This window comes from Pseudoliparis swirei, chromosome 7 (assembly GCF_029220125.1).
Source record: "Pseudoliparis swirei isolate HS2019 ecotype Mariana Trench chromosome 7, NWPU_hadal_v1, whole genome shotgun sequence".
NCBI lineage: Eukaryota > Metazoa > Chordata > Actinopteri > Perciformes > Liparidae > Pseudoliparis > Pseudoliparis swirei.
Genome location: NC_079394.1, coordinates 4,842,240 through 4,856,633, shown reverse-complemented (window position 1 = coordinate 4,856,633; position 14,394 = coordinate 4,842,240). Strand labels below are relative to the sequence as shown.

Below are 14,394 nucleotides of genomic sequence, written 5' to 3'. Positions count from 1 at the left end.
ATTCATACTAACTGATTAGAAAACTTCAGTCGGGTGTGAGTGTTTCAATAGAAAGACGGCTCTCTGGTTTAAATCTTTCATCTTGGGAAGCTGTAGTCAGACGAGTCAAAGAGCACAACTACAACTGTCCTAACCTAGACTAGTCTCAGACCGGCCTTGGTCTCGTTCTTGTTGGTACCCCCTGTCTTCTGAGCCAACTCGCTCTCTCCGTCTCTCACTCTTTCTTTCTCCCAGCGTTACTATGGGCACTCATTCCCGTTCCTGTGCGCACAATGTTTGCCAGAGGAACACACTCGAATCTGAGCTCCACAATCCCTCTTAACCTTTGACCTTGGCTTATTGTTACCTGTGAGCAGCGCTGTGGCAAACATGTTGTACAAGTATACTGTACAGCCCTGCGAGCTGTTTGTGTTCTCCAAGTATGGAGGGCAGGGGAGGAGGGAAGGAAGAGAGGGAGCTATTTAATCCCCCCCAAAGGAACTCCCCTCTCAACCCGTATCGTGAACTCGCAGACAAATCGCGTTGCTGGAAGGCACACCACACACACACACACACACTGCTGTCTTTTTAATTTCATCAGCTGAAAGAAATCTATACAGTGCTTTGGAATCAGACTGAGCTGCGGAGAGAAGTGAACTATACGGAACCCTGGAATGTAAACAGGTTTCTCAGCAAGTGTAGCATAAAAATACCACATTGTAACAAACCTCTTGGCTATGATAATGGTCAATAGTACAGATCAGAGGTCTTGGTAGATTGTATGGTTGTTAGTCCTACAGCATATCAATAAGCACAAGTTGAACAATTGCAGAGAACAATTCAGAAATGGTACACATATTATTCAAGTGTAACACGGATACAAATGTTGGCTTCTACTTAAAGCATCGTATTGATGGTGGCTTTTCAATTGCCATTAAGAAAAGCATTATCTCCAGGAAATATGAGGAACACTGCCATTAAATCCCATTCAGTCAGCTGCTTGGTTAGGAACAGTTAAGGGCTGTAATCTGCAGGAAGTGTGCAATTTTTTTGTAATAGTCAAATTCTGAAAAATACACGGAGAAATTATTATTTAATTGGTTTCATTCACATCGACATATAATTGCCAATCCTCCATCATTATGCTTTGGTAACAATGATGTCTAGACATTTGAGTATTTTTTATGAAATCATGGTAGATTTCACCTGCAATGTTTCTGGAATGCGAGTGCACTTTATTTTATGATGCAGAAACTGAAACGCTATACCAGATCTAATTATTTGTTCATTACACAGAATAGTTCTTCGCGGTATACCGCTACAGTTTTCTAATTCTTTAGTTCGGTCTAACTTTTGGAATACAAACAATCCTAATCAGCACGTAGAGTTAGACAGGCCACGATAATATCTGCCAACTTTGCATTCATAGCTGTCACACTTAATTATCATGCCAAAATAAAAGAAAATACATTGGCCGCGGGAGGTCTTTTGTGAAGTCTTTGTTTTTGTGTACAATTAACTGGCAAGCATGCTATATACTTAAGTACGGGCTATTTTAGGTGAACATAATTGTTAGTGAGTTGTTTTTATCAGCATGCCTCACTCCCCTTCGCCGCACCCTATCAGGAGACACCCCTAAGAGGAAGCGTTTTCCACAGCCGCGGCCCGGCAACCCCCCACTAACCCTGACATTTGTTCATTTACCCGCCCCTCCCCCCCTCCCTGCTCCATGTCTGTCAAACCTGACCAGTCTACAGGGGGAACAGGTAGGCAGACTCAGCAGACCCCCCCACCTGTACCCTGAAACACATGAATTTGCGCGCGGGGCCGACTGCCAGAGAACCTGCTTTACTGACTGAAGTGGAGTGTGTGTGTGTGTGTGTGTGTAAGGGGGGGGTATGACAAAGACGACAGCTTGTGTGGGGGAACATTGTCTGCGGCTGCAACGAGAAATCTTTTCAGGAAAAACAGGATTTTATACACAATGGTGGTGGGTGTGAAGAAAGGGGGCACGTATTAAAAGAAGCGCCTTTCTGTGTGCAGCGCTACTGGTTTTAAACTGCATTTGCATGGAGAAGGTCCAATCTGTTCTTTTTTCTCTCCCCGCTAGGCTATAGTGTGACCGACCGGATCAAAAGGGGGGCTTTCCAGGTTGTCCTTGTTTTCTCGGAGACTAATCATGATTTACCCAGGACGGCGTGCAGGTGTACATTAATGGAGCACACTGGCACCAACATATGTCAGCGAGTTCATTTCTTTCTCCCCATGAAGGAGACTGAATGCACTTGGTCAAATCAATAGGAATGAAATTTTCTTCGAGAAAAAAAATAATAAGCAACATGTGAAAACGATAATTTATGGATGATAATTCCCTCGCTGCCCCGACTGCATTCACAGCTTCTGATAGGAAACCATACAGCAGCTCACGTTCTTCATGAAACCTCCTCAATCATCTCAAGCACAGCAGGGAGGTCAGGTGTTACAGAGACGGCGAGGCTTGGTCGGTTCATCAGCTACAGTATCGTGTATGTATGCATGTGTGTGTGTGTGTGTGTGTGTGTGTGTTATATTTGGACGGGGGATGGAGCTGACAATTGAGTGGAGGATTCTTATGTAATTCTCCCTTTAGGTGGCGGAGAACAGTGAGAGCAGCAGCCCACACTGAAGAAGAAGAAGAAGAAGAAGAAGAAGAAGAAGAAGAAGAAGAAGGTGGTTCCGGATGCAGCAGGGCCACCACAGTGACAGCAAGTTCAGGTATGAAGTGGCCCCCATTAATCAGCGCACGGTACCCCTTTCACAAATTGCACACCAATCTGTGCGTGCAGACCGCACACACACACACACACACACACACACACACACACACACACACACACACACACACACACACACACACACACACACACACACACACACACACACACACACACACACACACACACACACATGAAAGTGGAAAACCTTAGAAAAGGTAAAAAAAAAACGGTGAACAAAATAAGAAATAATGCCACGCTAAATGTAAAAAAGCCAAACTAACAAACAGCAGCGTCCTAATGTGGCTGAGAGGTTGAGAGTCTGATGAGGTTTCGTGAGGGAATGACTTCCACAAGCTGAACTCCATGTAGTCGCACCTCTGACATTTGTCTGGCTGTAGCTGACAGCAGGACGAGCGCCTCTCTAAATGTTAAGCACCTCCAGCTGAGCCTCCATGTTAAGAGCTATTGTTGACTTGTACTGAGGGAGGATTTAGTAAAAAAAGATAAACGACCCGCATTGGAAACTTTATCAGGGTCAAACTAATTCAAGCAGCAATAGGAAACGAATAATACAAAATACAAGTCGTTTTTCGGACTTCTGCGTAATTTACCAAAACAATTATTTAAGTTCAGGCATAACTCTTAATCGGATACTTATTTTACTTACTGCTAACATGTTTATCTTTGACAACAATCTGTTCCAATTCGTTCAGGCACGACTCACAAAGAACATGTCAGTTTAAGTTTAAACAAAGGATGACAACAGGTGCACCGAGTCGAGTTTGGATTGGATAAAGTTGCTTCCTATGACTTGGAAACAGGAGGCACGTCTATGTAAAAGTTTGTGAAACCATAAACAAGCAAACTGTTAACCTGGGTTATGAGCATGTGTAGCAACTGTTGAGTGGAAAAAGAATCACATTAAAAAGGCTTTAAAATTTTTTTGTATTCCTTTGCGCCCACCCCCTTGTCATAAGATATGGATGTCCCGTAAGGTTATTTGTGTTTGCTGGGAAATGAAGTGCTCAACTGGATTAAAAACATACTGCATATGTTTGGAAATCTGTTTCCCTGGGCGTACGAGTGGAGTGAGCGAGCGTGAAGCAGCAGCTTGCGTCTCCTCCAAGAGAGAGAGGGCAGACACTCTCATCATTAGCTGGGCGACAATGTGCTCCTCTACCTGCTCCAATCTGCACAGCCAGGCTCCACTCTGACGCCAGACAGATGTTCCCAGCACGAGGTGCAAAGTACGGAGAGGGGGAACCAGAGTGAGCAGGAGAGAGGCAGAAGAATGGAAATATTCAGCAGAGTACACAATAAGAGTTTAATTATGAATAATACCAATGGTTCTTTGTTCTCACTCTGAAGCTAGCTATGGTTCGCCTGGCCTTTGGGAAATTGTTTTTGACTTCCATATGGGGGCAGCTGTCTGTCAAAAAAGAAACGCTTAAATCACAACATGCCACAGTAGAGATAATTACGGGATAAAGAACAACGCAATTGTGGATGTTTATTTGCAATATTGAATATTGGCTTTTTGCAGAGATTATACATTTAATGTCAGCCCTCATTACTATCATGTGCTTCAGCTCAAACACTAATGGCTTGTGTGAGAGCTTTTGCAAAACTTGACATCAACCTGATAGAGCTTGTTCATCTGTGACGTGAACTATTGTTGTTCCCAAATCTATGAAATGATAATAATAAATGAGCTATTGCATCACAATGATTGGCACATGGCATTTCTTCATTATGATCAAACAACAATAATACTGATGACAGGAAGAAACAACTAATAGGGGGGGTCAAGGGGTCTGTCTAAGGTGTGTGGTTGATAATAACGATGACAAAATAACACCTTTTTTTAAATAAAACGCAATAAGGGGTTACAATCCTAAGAGTTTGCAGTTAAAGGACGTGTTGAGGTGTGGAGCAGACGATCTCTGCAGGCTGCATAATTCACAAACACAAAGCCAGCTGGTCTGATACAGTCACAATACTTCACTGTTTGTATTTCCCTGACCAGCAGCAGAACACAGGCTCTGTTCCCCTTTGGGAGCTGCTACAACAGAGATGGATGTTAAAGCATGCAAATCCCTCATGCGCCATCATAATGAGCACAGCACACTGTGTGCTAAACTGTCCAACTGGCCTTCAATTAGCCGGGGAGAGGAAGTTAACAAACACACGATGTGGCGAATCCAAAGACCTTGTTGAAGTGAATCTGGGAAATGAAGATCGACTCCAGCCTGAACTGCTCATGATGGATCACGACTCTCTGGGCTTATTGTGAATGAACCTCATGTTGCTTGTAAATAAGAAAACTGCTTTTTTGTTTAAATGAAACAATAACGAGCCGACAGGCTAACGTGTGTTTGCGTCCGGTCGATATCTACATATTGTGCACATTTACTTTTCAAAGAATCTTTTTGGAATTAAGAAATCATTTGGGGCACAGAAAATGTAATTGCGATAAACCCTCATCATAGGAACCTCATACATCATCATGAAAAGTAAGCAGAAATCCATGAAAACCTCAGGCGATACATCGCTATTTAAAAGGGGATTTTATAGAGATAGTGAACACTGGGGCATCTCTCAGAGCAGGGAAGAGACAAATCAAACAACATTAGAGCTGACAATGTATTTATATAGCTGGGGCACTCTTTTGTAAGTTCATGTTGCATCATATCGACTTAAAAACCACCAACATTATAATGAGCGAATACGTATTAACAAGCTAAAGTAAGACCCACTGCTGTCATTATATAAGCTGCCTCTATTCAGATACTAATGATTTGCAGTAATTATCGCTGCGAGACCAGAGCAGAACATCTGCATTGGTTTAGACTCTGGGAGATCAGAGTGAGGGAGGGAGAGGCTCGCAATCTGGAATTTGACTTTGAGAGCGAGACAACAATCTGTTGATGGTTACTTTGGTAATTGTCCATAATTGAAAAAAAAACTAAAACACAGAGTGTGTTGGAGGAGATTCTAAATGAAGTTTCTGTTAGTAAAATGCAGGCAGTTTCGATGAATATGCACAAAGAGCATCTAATGATGACAGCTGGTGGGAGAAGACGAGACACCCAGCCACACTGTTGTCTAAAACTGTTTTCTAAAAAACAAACCAAAGCAAAGAAGCCATATCTAGTGAAAGTTTCCAGTATAAAAATACAGCTAGAGCGACATTTACTTCATATCCACCCTTAGAGCAGTTGTATCTGCTCCTGTGCTCACGCAAATGACATAACAACTAAATAGGTTGTATCTTTGCCAATTATTTATTGTTGCTAAGCAATCAGTCTCAAATGACTTACGATAAATACTCTATTCAGTTAGCCTGAAATCTGTGTGCCTGCCAAGCATCGTGTCTGTCAGCGTTTCCGCCAGGGTATCGAAAGCCCGGCGTGTCAGGTCTTTGTGACGGGGTGAGGCTCAGGCGCAGAGACACAGGCTGGATGCAATATAAATAACAAAAAAAGCACTCATTAATGAGGCAAAACAGTTTACAAAAAAACAAGGTCCAAAAGGGGCAGGCAGAGGATCGTCGGTCAGGGTCGAAGCAGGCAGGATCAGATACGACAGACTGGACGACGGGAAAAAGACACGGAACTAGAGACGACAATCCGACAGCAGACAAGGGAAAGACTGACACAATATATAGGGGGTGAAACACAGGTGTACGACATCAGACAGTAACGAGACAAGAGTGGCTGAGGGCAGGTGCAGGGAATTAAACAATTAAGACAGAGGAGACACAGAGGAGACATAGGAGACATAGGAGACACGGAACATAGGAGACACGGAACACAGGAGAAACAGAACAGGGTGTTACAGGCGTGACATCATCACGTGACGGCTCGAGACAGCGAGAGAGTATGAAGTTATCCGTTATCTTATCGATGCGAGTGTGGCACTGCAGTGTGTGTACAGTTAGTTTTGTGAATAAATGCTCCAACTCCTCGAGACCCACGAGGCGACACATGCTCAGAGTCCGTGTTTCACTTCTCAGCCGGCTGATGATGAAAGGGAAGTCGGTGAACAGAGAAGTGAATACGGCGTTGGGGGCCTTGTCCCATTAATTTCAACCATCAATCATCTGTTTGTATGAGGAAAACACAATGTTGAATGTGAAAAAAAGTGAGGAACATCGGATGAAAATAAATGTTGTTTTAAAAGTAATTGTAAGAACTGTATTATTACTGTATTATTAAGTACTCATATTGGTCCTCGATATTGGCAACTGCTCCAATGTAAGTACTTGTACAGTAATTGGTCTGAAAAAAGTGGTATCTGTGCTTCTTTATATTTGTGCATATAACATAAACATGTTCTCTTCCTGAAACACAATTTATGTGTTCAGAAATATCAATACGGGGGAAAAAAACTACAGAAGTTAAAAGGACATCTTTTTTTGAGAAGCGTTAACATTTTAACAATTCAAGCCTTTTCACTTCAGGAAGACCAATAAACCGGCCTGCTTTTATAGCCAACGCTATATTGGGCTTCACATAAGGCTACACACTAGTTAAGGATGGATACTACAAGTATGTGGCACTGTACAGTGTGTGGCTACAAATACCAGGCTCTCAAACACCTCTCTCTTTGGTTAAGAGGGCTTCGGCATGGCTGACTCATTGTGAGCAGATCCTCAGCACATGTTGTGATCAGTGAAGAGCTGGTGAAATAATTCAGCTCAAAGCAAGGTGAATGATGAGTCTATCATAAATCAGGTAGCTGGTGTGTCTTTGTTCTGTTGCAATCGCCGCTCTAATGAGGCCTCGGCTGGAGAATCAGTGCAAATCTATGATGCCGTGTTGCCCAGTCCGGCCTGACCTCGCTTCACTCTCAGTCGAATTAAGGAAATCTTTTACCTTCTGAGCTGTGGCTACGGATAAAGAATACACACTAATTATTGAGTCATCGACAAGACTGCATGACCTTGGGCTAATGAATATATATATATATATATGAAAATATATATATATATATATGAATATATTTATATGAATATATATATGTGAATATATATATTTATATATATATATATGTATATATATTTAAATATATGAATATATATATATATACATACTGTATATGAATATATATATATATGAATATATATATATGTGAATATATATATTTATATATATATATGTATATATATATGTGAATATATATATTTATATATATGAATATATATATATAGAGAGAGAGAGAGAGCAATAATAATGCTGCTGCAGCAGTGAGGATCAAAAGTACTGATCCATTTGACATTTGAAGGCATGACCCAACTTCCGCTAAATAAACTACTTTGCTTGACAAATAATCTACCATGCGGTACTACTGTTATTGTAAGGTGCATCACTCTCCTCACATACAAAAGACTCTCTCTCTCTTTAAAAATACACACACACACATTCATGAAATTCAACTACATTGCCGTCAAAACCACAACTGCCCTGAAACAAAATCCAACACATTCACATCGACACTTGAAAAGACTAAACTGAAGTTGTGTGATGTGACCTAGTCACCCCGGTCAATTAAACACCTCCCACTACAGGTTGGCATCACTCAAAAGGCTCATTAACCCTTCTGACCAACCACCAGTCACAATCAGAAAAAACATCCCATCACAGTGGCCAATCCCTGCGTGGACAGCGCAGGTCAACACCCACACGAGTGACAGGAAATTGAATTGCGAGAGAGAATGTGGTCCGTCTGAGCACTTGAAAGACATTTGTTTATTCACAGCCGGTCTCATGGCCAGACGGACTTTATGGGCTGAAAAATAAGAAGCAAAGGTGATGCCTAATTATATAAAGTGGACTTTTTTTTCCGTATATCATTTACATATGGGAGTGATATGAGGTAAACATCCTTACAGGCAAGTAGAAGTGTGGCTGTATACATTATCTGTTAAGCGCAGCGTCGATGAGCTGAATCACGAAATTCTCAATTCTCAATACCGTTGACATTTTTTTCGAAAACATTTATCCCAGAGACATCACATTTGGATCTTCGAATCAACGTGGCATTTACTTCAGTGTACAGCGACATGTTATGAAATGAAACGGAAGCAGCGCTACGTCGCCGAAGCGTCTTTGCGTGGTTGTTTTTCAGACCGCTAGTCTTAATCTACTGGGTTGATCTCCCGGTTCCCGCGGGATTTTAACATTTTCGCAAACCACCAAATATTTGAGGCAATCAACAACTCAACACGCATTTGGCGTTCGAATGCAAGAATGTGAAAACACACAAAACGAATGGATAAAAAGGAGTGAAATATGAAGAGGAATAAGGGGATCGGAGCGGTGCCCATTTCGGGGGTGTAAAATATGGAGAAGTGTGGATCATTGGGGGAGCTGCTCTGCCTGGGGGAACAGATGAAGGGAGGACACTCTGCCAAGATCTCTCCACTGGAGGGGGAGCTGAGGGACCGGAGCTCTATGGGAGAAAGAGTGTGCGCCTCGCATGCTGCTCTCCTCAATCTCAGTCTCACACGCCTGCATCGACACGTCGCGGGGCTCTCTGCAGCGGAGGGAAATTGCCGCTGACAGGGCCTTGCAAACTTTCACAGCCATTTAGAAAGACTTACTCCCACACTTTTGTCACAGGCATTTATTGCACAAGATACATGATGTGAAAAATTCACATTTTTTGAACTTGGCATCCCTTTTCCACCAAGTTAGGCTTTAAAACCATTCATAATTTTCCAGCCTTGCGATGGGCCCCAGTGCAGATGTAAACACAAGACGTGCCAAGTGAGACCCCGAGATTATGAAAATGCACAATTTTCAAGAAAAAGAAAAAAATCCAAACGCTCCTTCATAAATTGGTACCATAGGAGCTTCTAATCCAATAACACATGCTGTCCGTGTCCCCGTCTCTAAAACACACAGGACGCTTTTTTAAAGTGAGAGCAGAGGTTATTGTAGACTTACTCTACCTGGATGTCCACGACCAGCCAGTGCCTCCAGTAAGCAGACATTGGCTTGGAGCATCAGGATCAACCATCAATAGAACATAGATCTTATTCTGCAAACAAAAAGGGGATTTATATATTAAGATTTTGAATACAGATAATGTACCGAACATATTGAGACTGGCCCGGAGGCCGTGACCTGACCAGCCACGTGCCGTTTGTGCTTCACATTGCCCAATGACTCTGCAGCCAACAACACTGACTTCCATACAGATGTTTCATTTTAATGTCTTACTTAACTCACTGTACCTTTAAAAAAAAAGGAATTTCATTATATTCATAATTGTTTTACATTCATAAAAAAGTGCGTAACTTTTTGACTGCGTACACAAAGATGAAAAAACACAGTTCATACCAGAAAGTTGGGTTTGCCTTTTTGTTGGCTTGGCACAACATATGAACACAGTTCTACTTCAGCTGTCAAGGCTCAAATGTTCCTGAGAAAAATAAATATTTCACATGACAATATTGTTGTAAAAAGCATGAATTAAGACAGTTTAACAAAGGTAGCAATTTCCATGAGAATATGTTCTGTAGCCGTGCTAATCACCTACTGCGGGACACTTTGGTAGCTCAAGTACAGCTCTGTTGTTCCCTAAATGTAATATTATTACTGTGACATCAATGAAATGACAACATTTTGGATCTGGTATACCAAATCCTCTCGTTAACATATTCACAGTAACTTTCGGCCACTTATCCAGTATCTTTGTACCCCTCAATCTGTCAATAGATAAAGTGAGAGAAAAAGCATCTTAACTAACACTTGATCACAGTTATTGGACGTTGACTTGGCGGCTAAACTGCCGGAGATTTTTCATTCGGTCTGTCTCTAAAAGTTAGAGAATTATGAGAGCAGATTGAATTATTGCAAGAGCACATTTGTCAACCCTGGTCTTGTGCCCAAAATCTGCCAGACCATATGATGGGCTTTTTTTTATTTTGTTCACTTCCTCTCAAACAGAGACATGAATCGAGGCCGTTTCAATCCATGATGTCCTCTTACTGTGTATGTACTTTCAACTGAAGCAAGACCATAATGATATCAGCTGTAATACATGTGAAACAGATGCAGCGTTTCTTACATTCTGACACTGACTGCCAAACAACACTGTCTGCAGTGACACATTTCACAGAATCAAACGCTCGCGTGTAAACATAAACCTTAAATTTCTGTTTGTTGTGTCCTATCGAGACTCTGAAAATTATCGTAAGCCGATGTACTTGAATGAGATAAAGAAGTAGTCATGTATTTTTCTGCAGATGCACATTTTCAGAAGGATTCTCTGCCTACCTGACAAGCAGTAATAAGCGTAAACAACTAAGCCTAATAATAGGATAATACTGTCGTCTCAGCGATAGTGCCTGCAGGTAACATCCAGACACACCAGGAACAATAGAGCCTCCTCCACAGCCTGTCAAAAATGACTCTATATCAGTGACCCCCCCCGGGCAGCTTACCAACCATGACCTGTTGCCTTCTCAAGAGTTGTAATCCTCATTTGTACATGTTTGCTACCAGGCAAAAACACTGTGATAATGTAGTTACACTAATATTTAAGTCAGACCCTGATGCATTCAGAAATAGCATGGTTTAAATAACAGCACAGACACAAACACACACAAACACGTACACACACACATACACGCACACAGGCAAATAAATTAAACATTACCTCCAGTCACAATTATCATTGAAAGAAATAGCACTTTATTGGATATTTCACGAAAGTTACCGTGGACGGAGATGTACTGTGTATATATAGGACAGGCTTACTTTTCCTAAAGCCAAATTTAGAACAACATTAAGAGCATTTCACATTAATTTCTAACTGTAACAACAAACACACAGCCTATTTATGGCCGGCACTGAATTTCAATGATGTCTGCACATAATGTGTGCTTGAATTTCTACCTGTAAGAATCTGGCTGGTCCAGCTGGCACGGGCAGCAAATAATACAAGAAGCTCCCTACATGCTTTGCACTTCACACATTGTGGCATGTACCCTTCCCTCTTACAAGAACACTTTTTTCTCCATCTGTCAAAATCCACATTAATTACGCACAGATATGTGTGAAAGACTCCAGGGAAAAACAGATGCGTATTGTGCCATCTGAAATAATTTATCGTGGCTCGAACCAACTAAATGTATATTAAAAAATGTTTAAACGTGGCGAATTCTCATGGCTGGATAATGGAAGGAACACATAAAAAAATAAAAAAATTATGTTATCAGTATTAACTACTAATACAAATGGGGAAACATAACATTTGAGCCTTGATGATCATTTGAAATGTAGATTTGCTTCAACGCGACAGCTCATCAGATCTCTCGCTGAGGACAGTTTATTTTCTATATTTCGGAGGAAACACAAATCTAATAATAAGGAATTGTCTTAACGTTCCTGTGTTTAACGTTTTATAATCTAGTTGATGAACATTATTGTAAAAGAGACGAGAGGGCAGTTGCCCACTCTGTTGCACTCTGTAATGGTATTTAAAGGACTTAAAAAATGTCAGAACAGTCAGAGAGCTCAGAGCAGAAGTGAAATCTGGGTAGGTGTCGGTCACAGACCACCGAGCTCTATAGCTCCATCATACAGGAGGCACCTGGGTGTAGGCAGGAGGTGGGGTGGGGGTGGGGGGCTTGAGCCTGCATTCTCTTGGGATTAACATCTCACAGCCCGCCGAGATCACAGCAAAACGGCCCAATGGGACCAGACCTCAGACGCCAGGCGGCTGGAATAAACCCTGCAGCTGACTGGGTGACAGTGTGTGTTTGTGTGTGTCTGTGTGTGTGTGTGGGGGGGGGGATTTGATGGAGGAGTCAATCAAAATCTCTTCATGATTAAATATGATAGAAATGCAGGTTGCAGTTGAAAAAATAAATAAAAACGTTGTATATTGTGCATTTTCCAGAGATGGCATGAAACTCCCACTACATGCCAATAGCATCGAGCAGATACACTATTTGCAAAAGCAGAAGACGGCAAAGAACAAAGGCAGAGGAATACCAGTGTCTCTGAGGATGTGCACTACCGGCTTACCTTTGAGTGAACTCTGGTGGGGATGAGAATCAGAGAGACGTCTAATCGCTGCTCTCGTAGAGCTGCCTGGGCTATCGAGCCCAGCTCCGCTAACCGATGACACCACGAAGGGCGAGAGAGAGTGAGTTAGCGAGAGGGAGGGAGGAGAGGCCCCACTGTGAGTTTACAAGTTCATGCTTTATCCCTGACCCAAGACCAAACAGTGTCATCCGTACAGCTGCCTATGAATATACCCATTTCTTCATCCTCCCCGTTCTTCATCTCTTTCAGCCTCTGCGCAAAGAACCCACAGCGTTTCATTAAATGGTCAACTGTGCTCAACGCTCGACCCGGCGCGGAGCAGCGCATCGATCCTAAATCCCTGTTTAAGTAGCAAAAATACTTGAACTCGCTTGGTAATTAACAGTTGTGATTAAGACACGGCGATGGCTTAAAAACCATCGACTGCAGCTTAGAACAAGGTTGAACTAGAATGGGCAATATCACAAGATTGGGCATTGAATTATGAAAATGTTGGCATTAGTTGCATGCCAATTGGATAAAAATTGACCGTGCTTTGGTAAAAAGAAGTTTTTGACCTTTTCATGACCTTGACCTTGACCTTTGACCCAATCGATTCCAAAATCTAATCAAATGGTCCCCGGATAATAACCAATCATCCCACCAAATTTCATGCGATTCGGTTTAATACTTTTTGTGTTATGCGAGTAACACGCATACAAATAAAGAAATAAAGAAATAAATGAATACACGGCGATCAAAACATAATCTTCCGCATTTTCAATGCGAAGGTAAAGATCGATCTGTAAATACAGAAAAATAGAGACTCTAAAACACAACTGTACAAGTACATTTTTTAAAATGATAAATCTCAGTTTTTGCAGCTGAATAGTATTTTTTTTAAAGATTCAAAATGAAAGTCAATCCATAATCTTGTATCAAGTGAATATTAAGGTCCACACAAAAAGATGTGGACTTTTATACTCAGGACAAAGTAATAAGGTCTCATTTCGGAGGCAGATAGGAGTGAGAGGGGCAGAGGAGCAAGTGATGTGAAGCGTAACAGTGTCAGGGCAAGAAGAGGAGGTTCATCCCGTTGGAGGGGAGGTCAAAGGTCAGCCAGTCAGCAGTAATTGAATCCTGACCAGAGAGTGGGGGGCCTTGGCCCACAAATGAGATGGAGACACTGGGGCACTCACCAAGAGGTCACCATCCTTACAGGTGAGGAGGCCCTTGTTGGCCATTAATAATAGTCGCCCCCCCCCCCCCCCCCACACCTCTCATCTGCAGAAGCGTTGAAACCTCATTGTTCCTCACTGCAAGCAGCATTATGAAACCTTCTGCTTGGTGAATCATAAACGGCTGGTCGGTAATCTGCCACAGAGGAACTGGGTGAAGAAGATTTAAAAAAATGTGGGGAATTTTGTCAAACAATATTGTATAAATGGTCCCGTTATGACTCCATAGCCATAGATACAAATGCTTAGATACCTAAAAGTGTTAAATGGTCTGCAGGTATGAAATGTAGTTCGCAAGAAGGCTGTTTATGCCTCTAGTCCTCAGGTACCAATAAACGAAACATGTGATGGGCGATGATGCTCTACCACTTCAAATATCAA

General features: G+C 41.9%; 1 protein-coding gene across 1 annotated transcript in view; it reads right to left on the bottom strand.

The window, feature by feature from the left end:
• Positions 1 to 14,019, bottom strand: part of LOC130197396 (phosphatidylethanolamine-binding protein 4) — a 36,600-nt gene extending 22,581 nt beyond the window's left edge. Inside the window, 3 exon segments of the mRNA XM_056420058.1 lie at positions 9,691 to 9,737; positions 9,740 to 9,779; positions 13,975 to 14,019. Of these exon segments, the coding sequence (XP_056276033.1) occupies positions 9,691 to 9,737; positions 9,740 to 9,779; positions 13,975 to 14,019 (132 nt within the window).
• Positions 14,020 to 14,394: the final 375 nt, after the last annotated feature.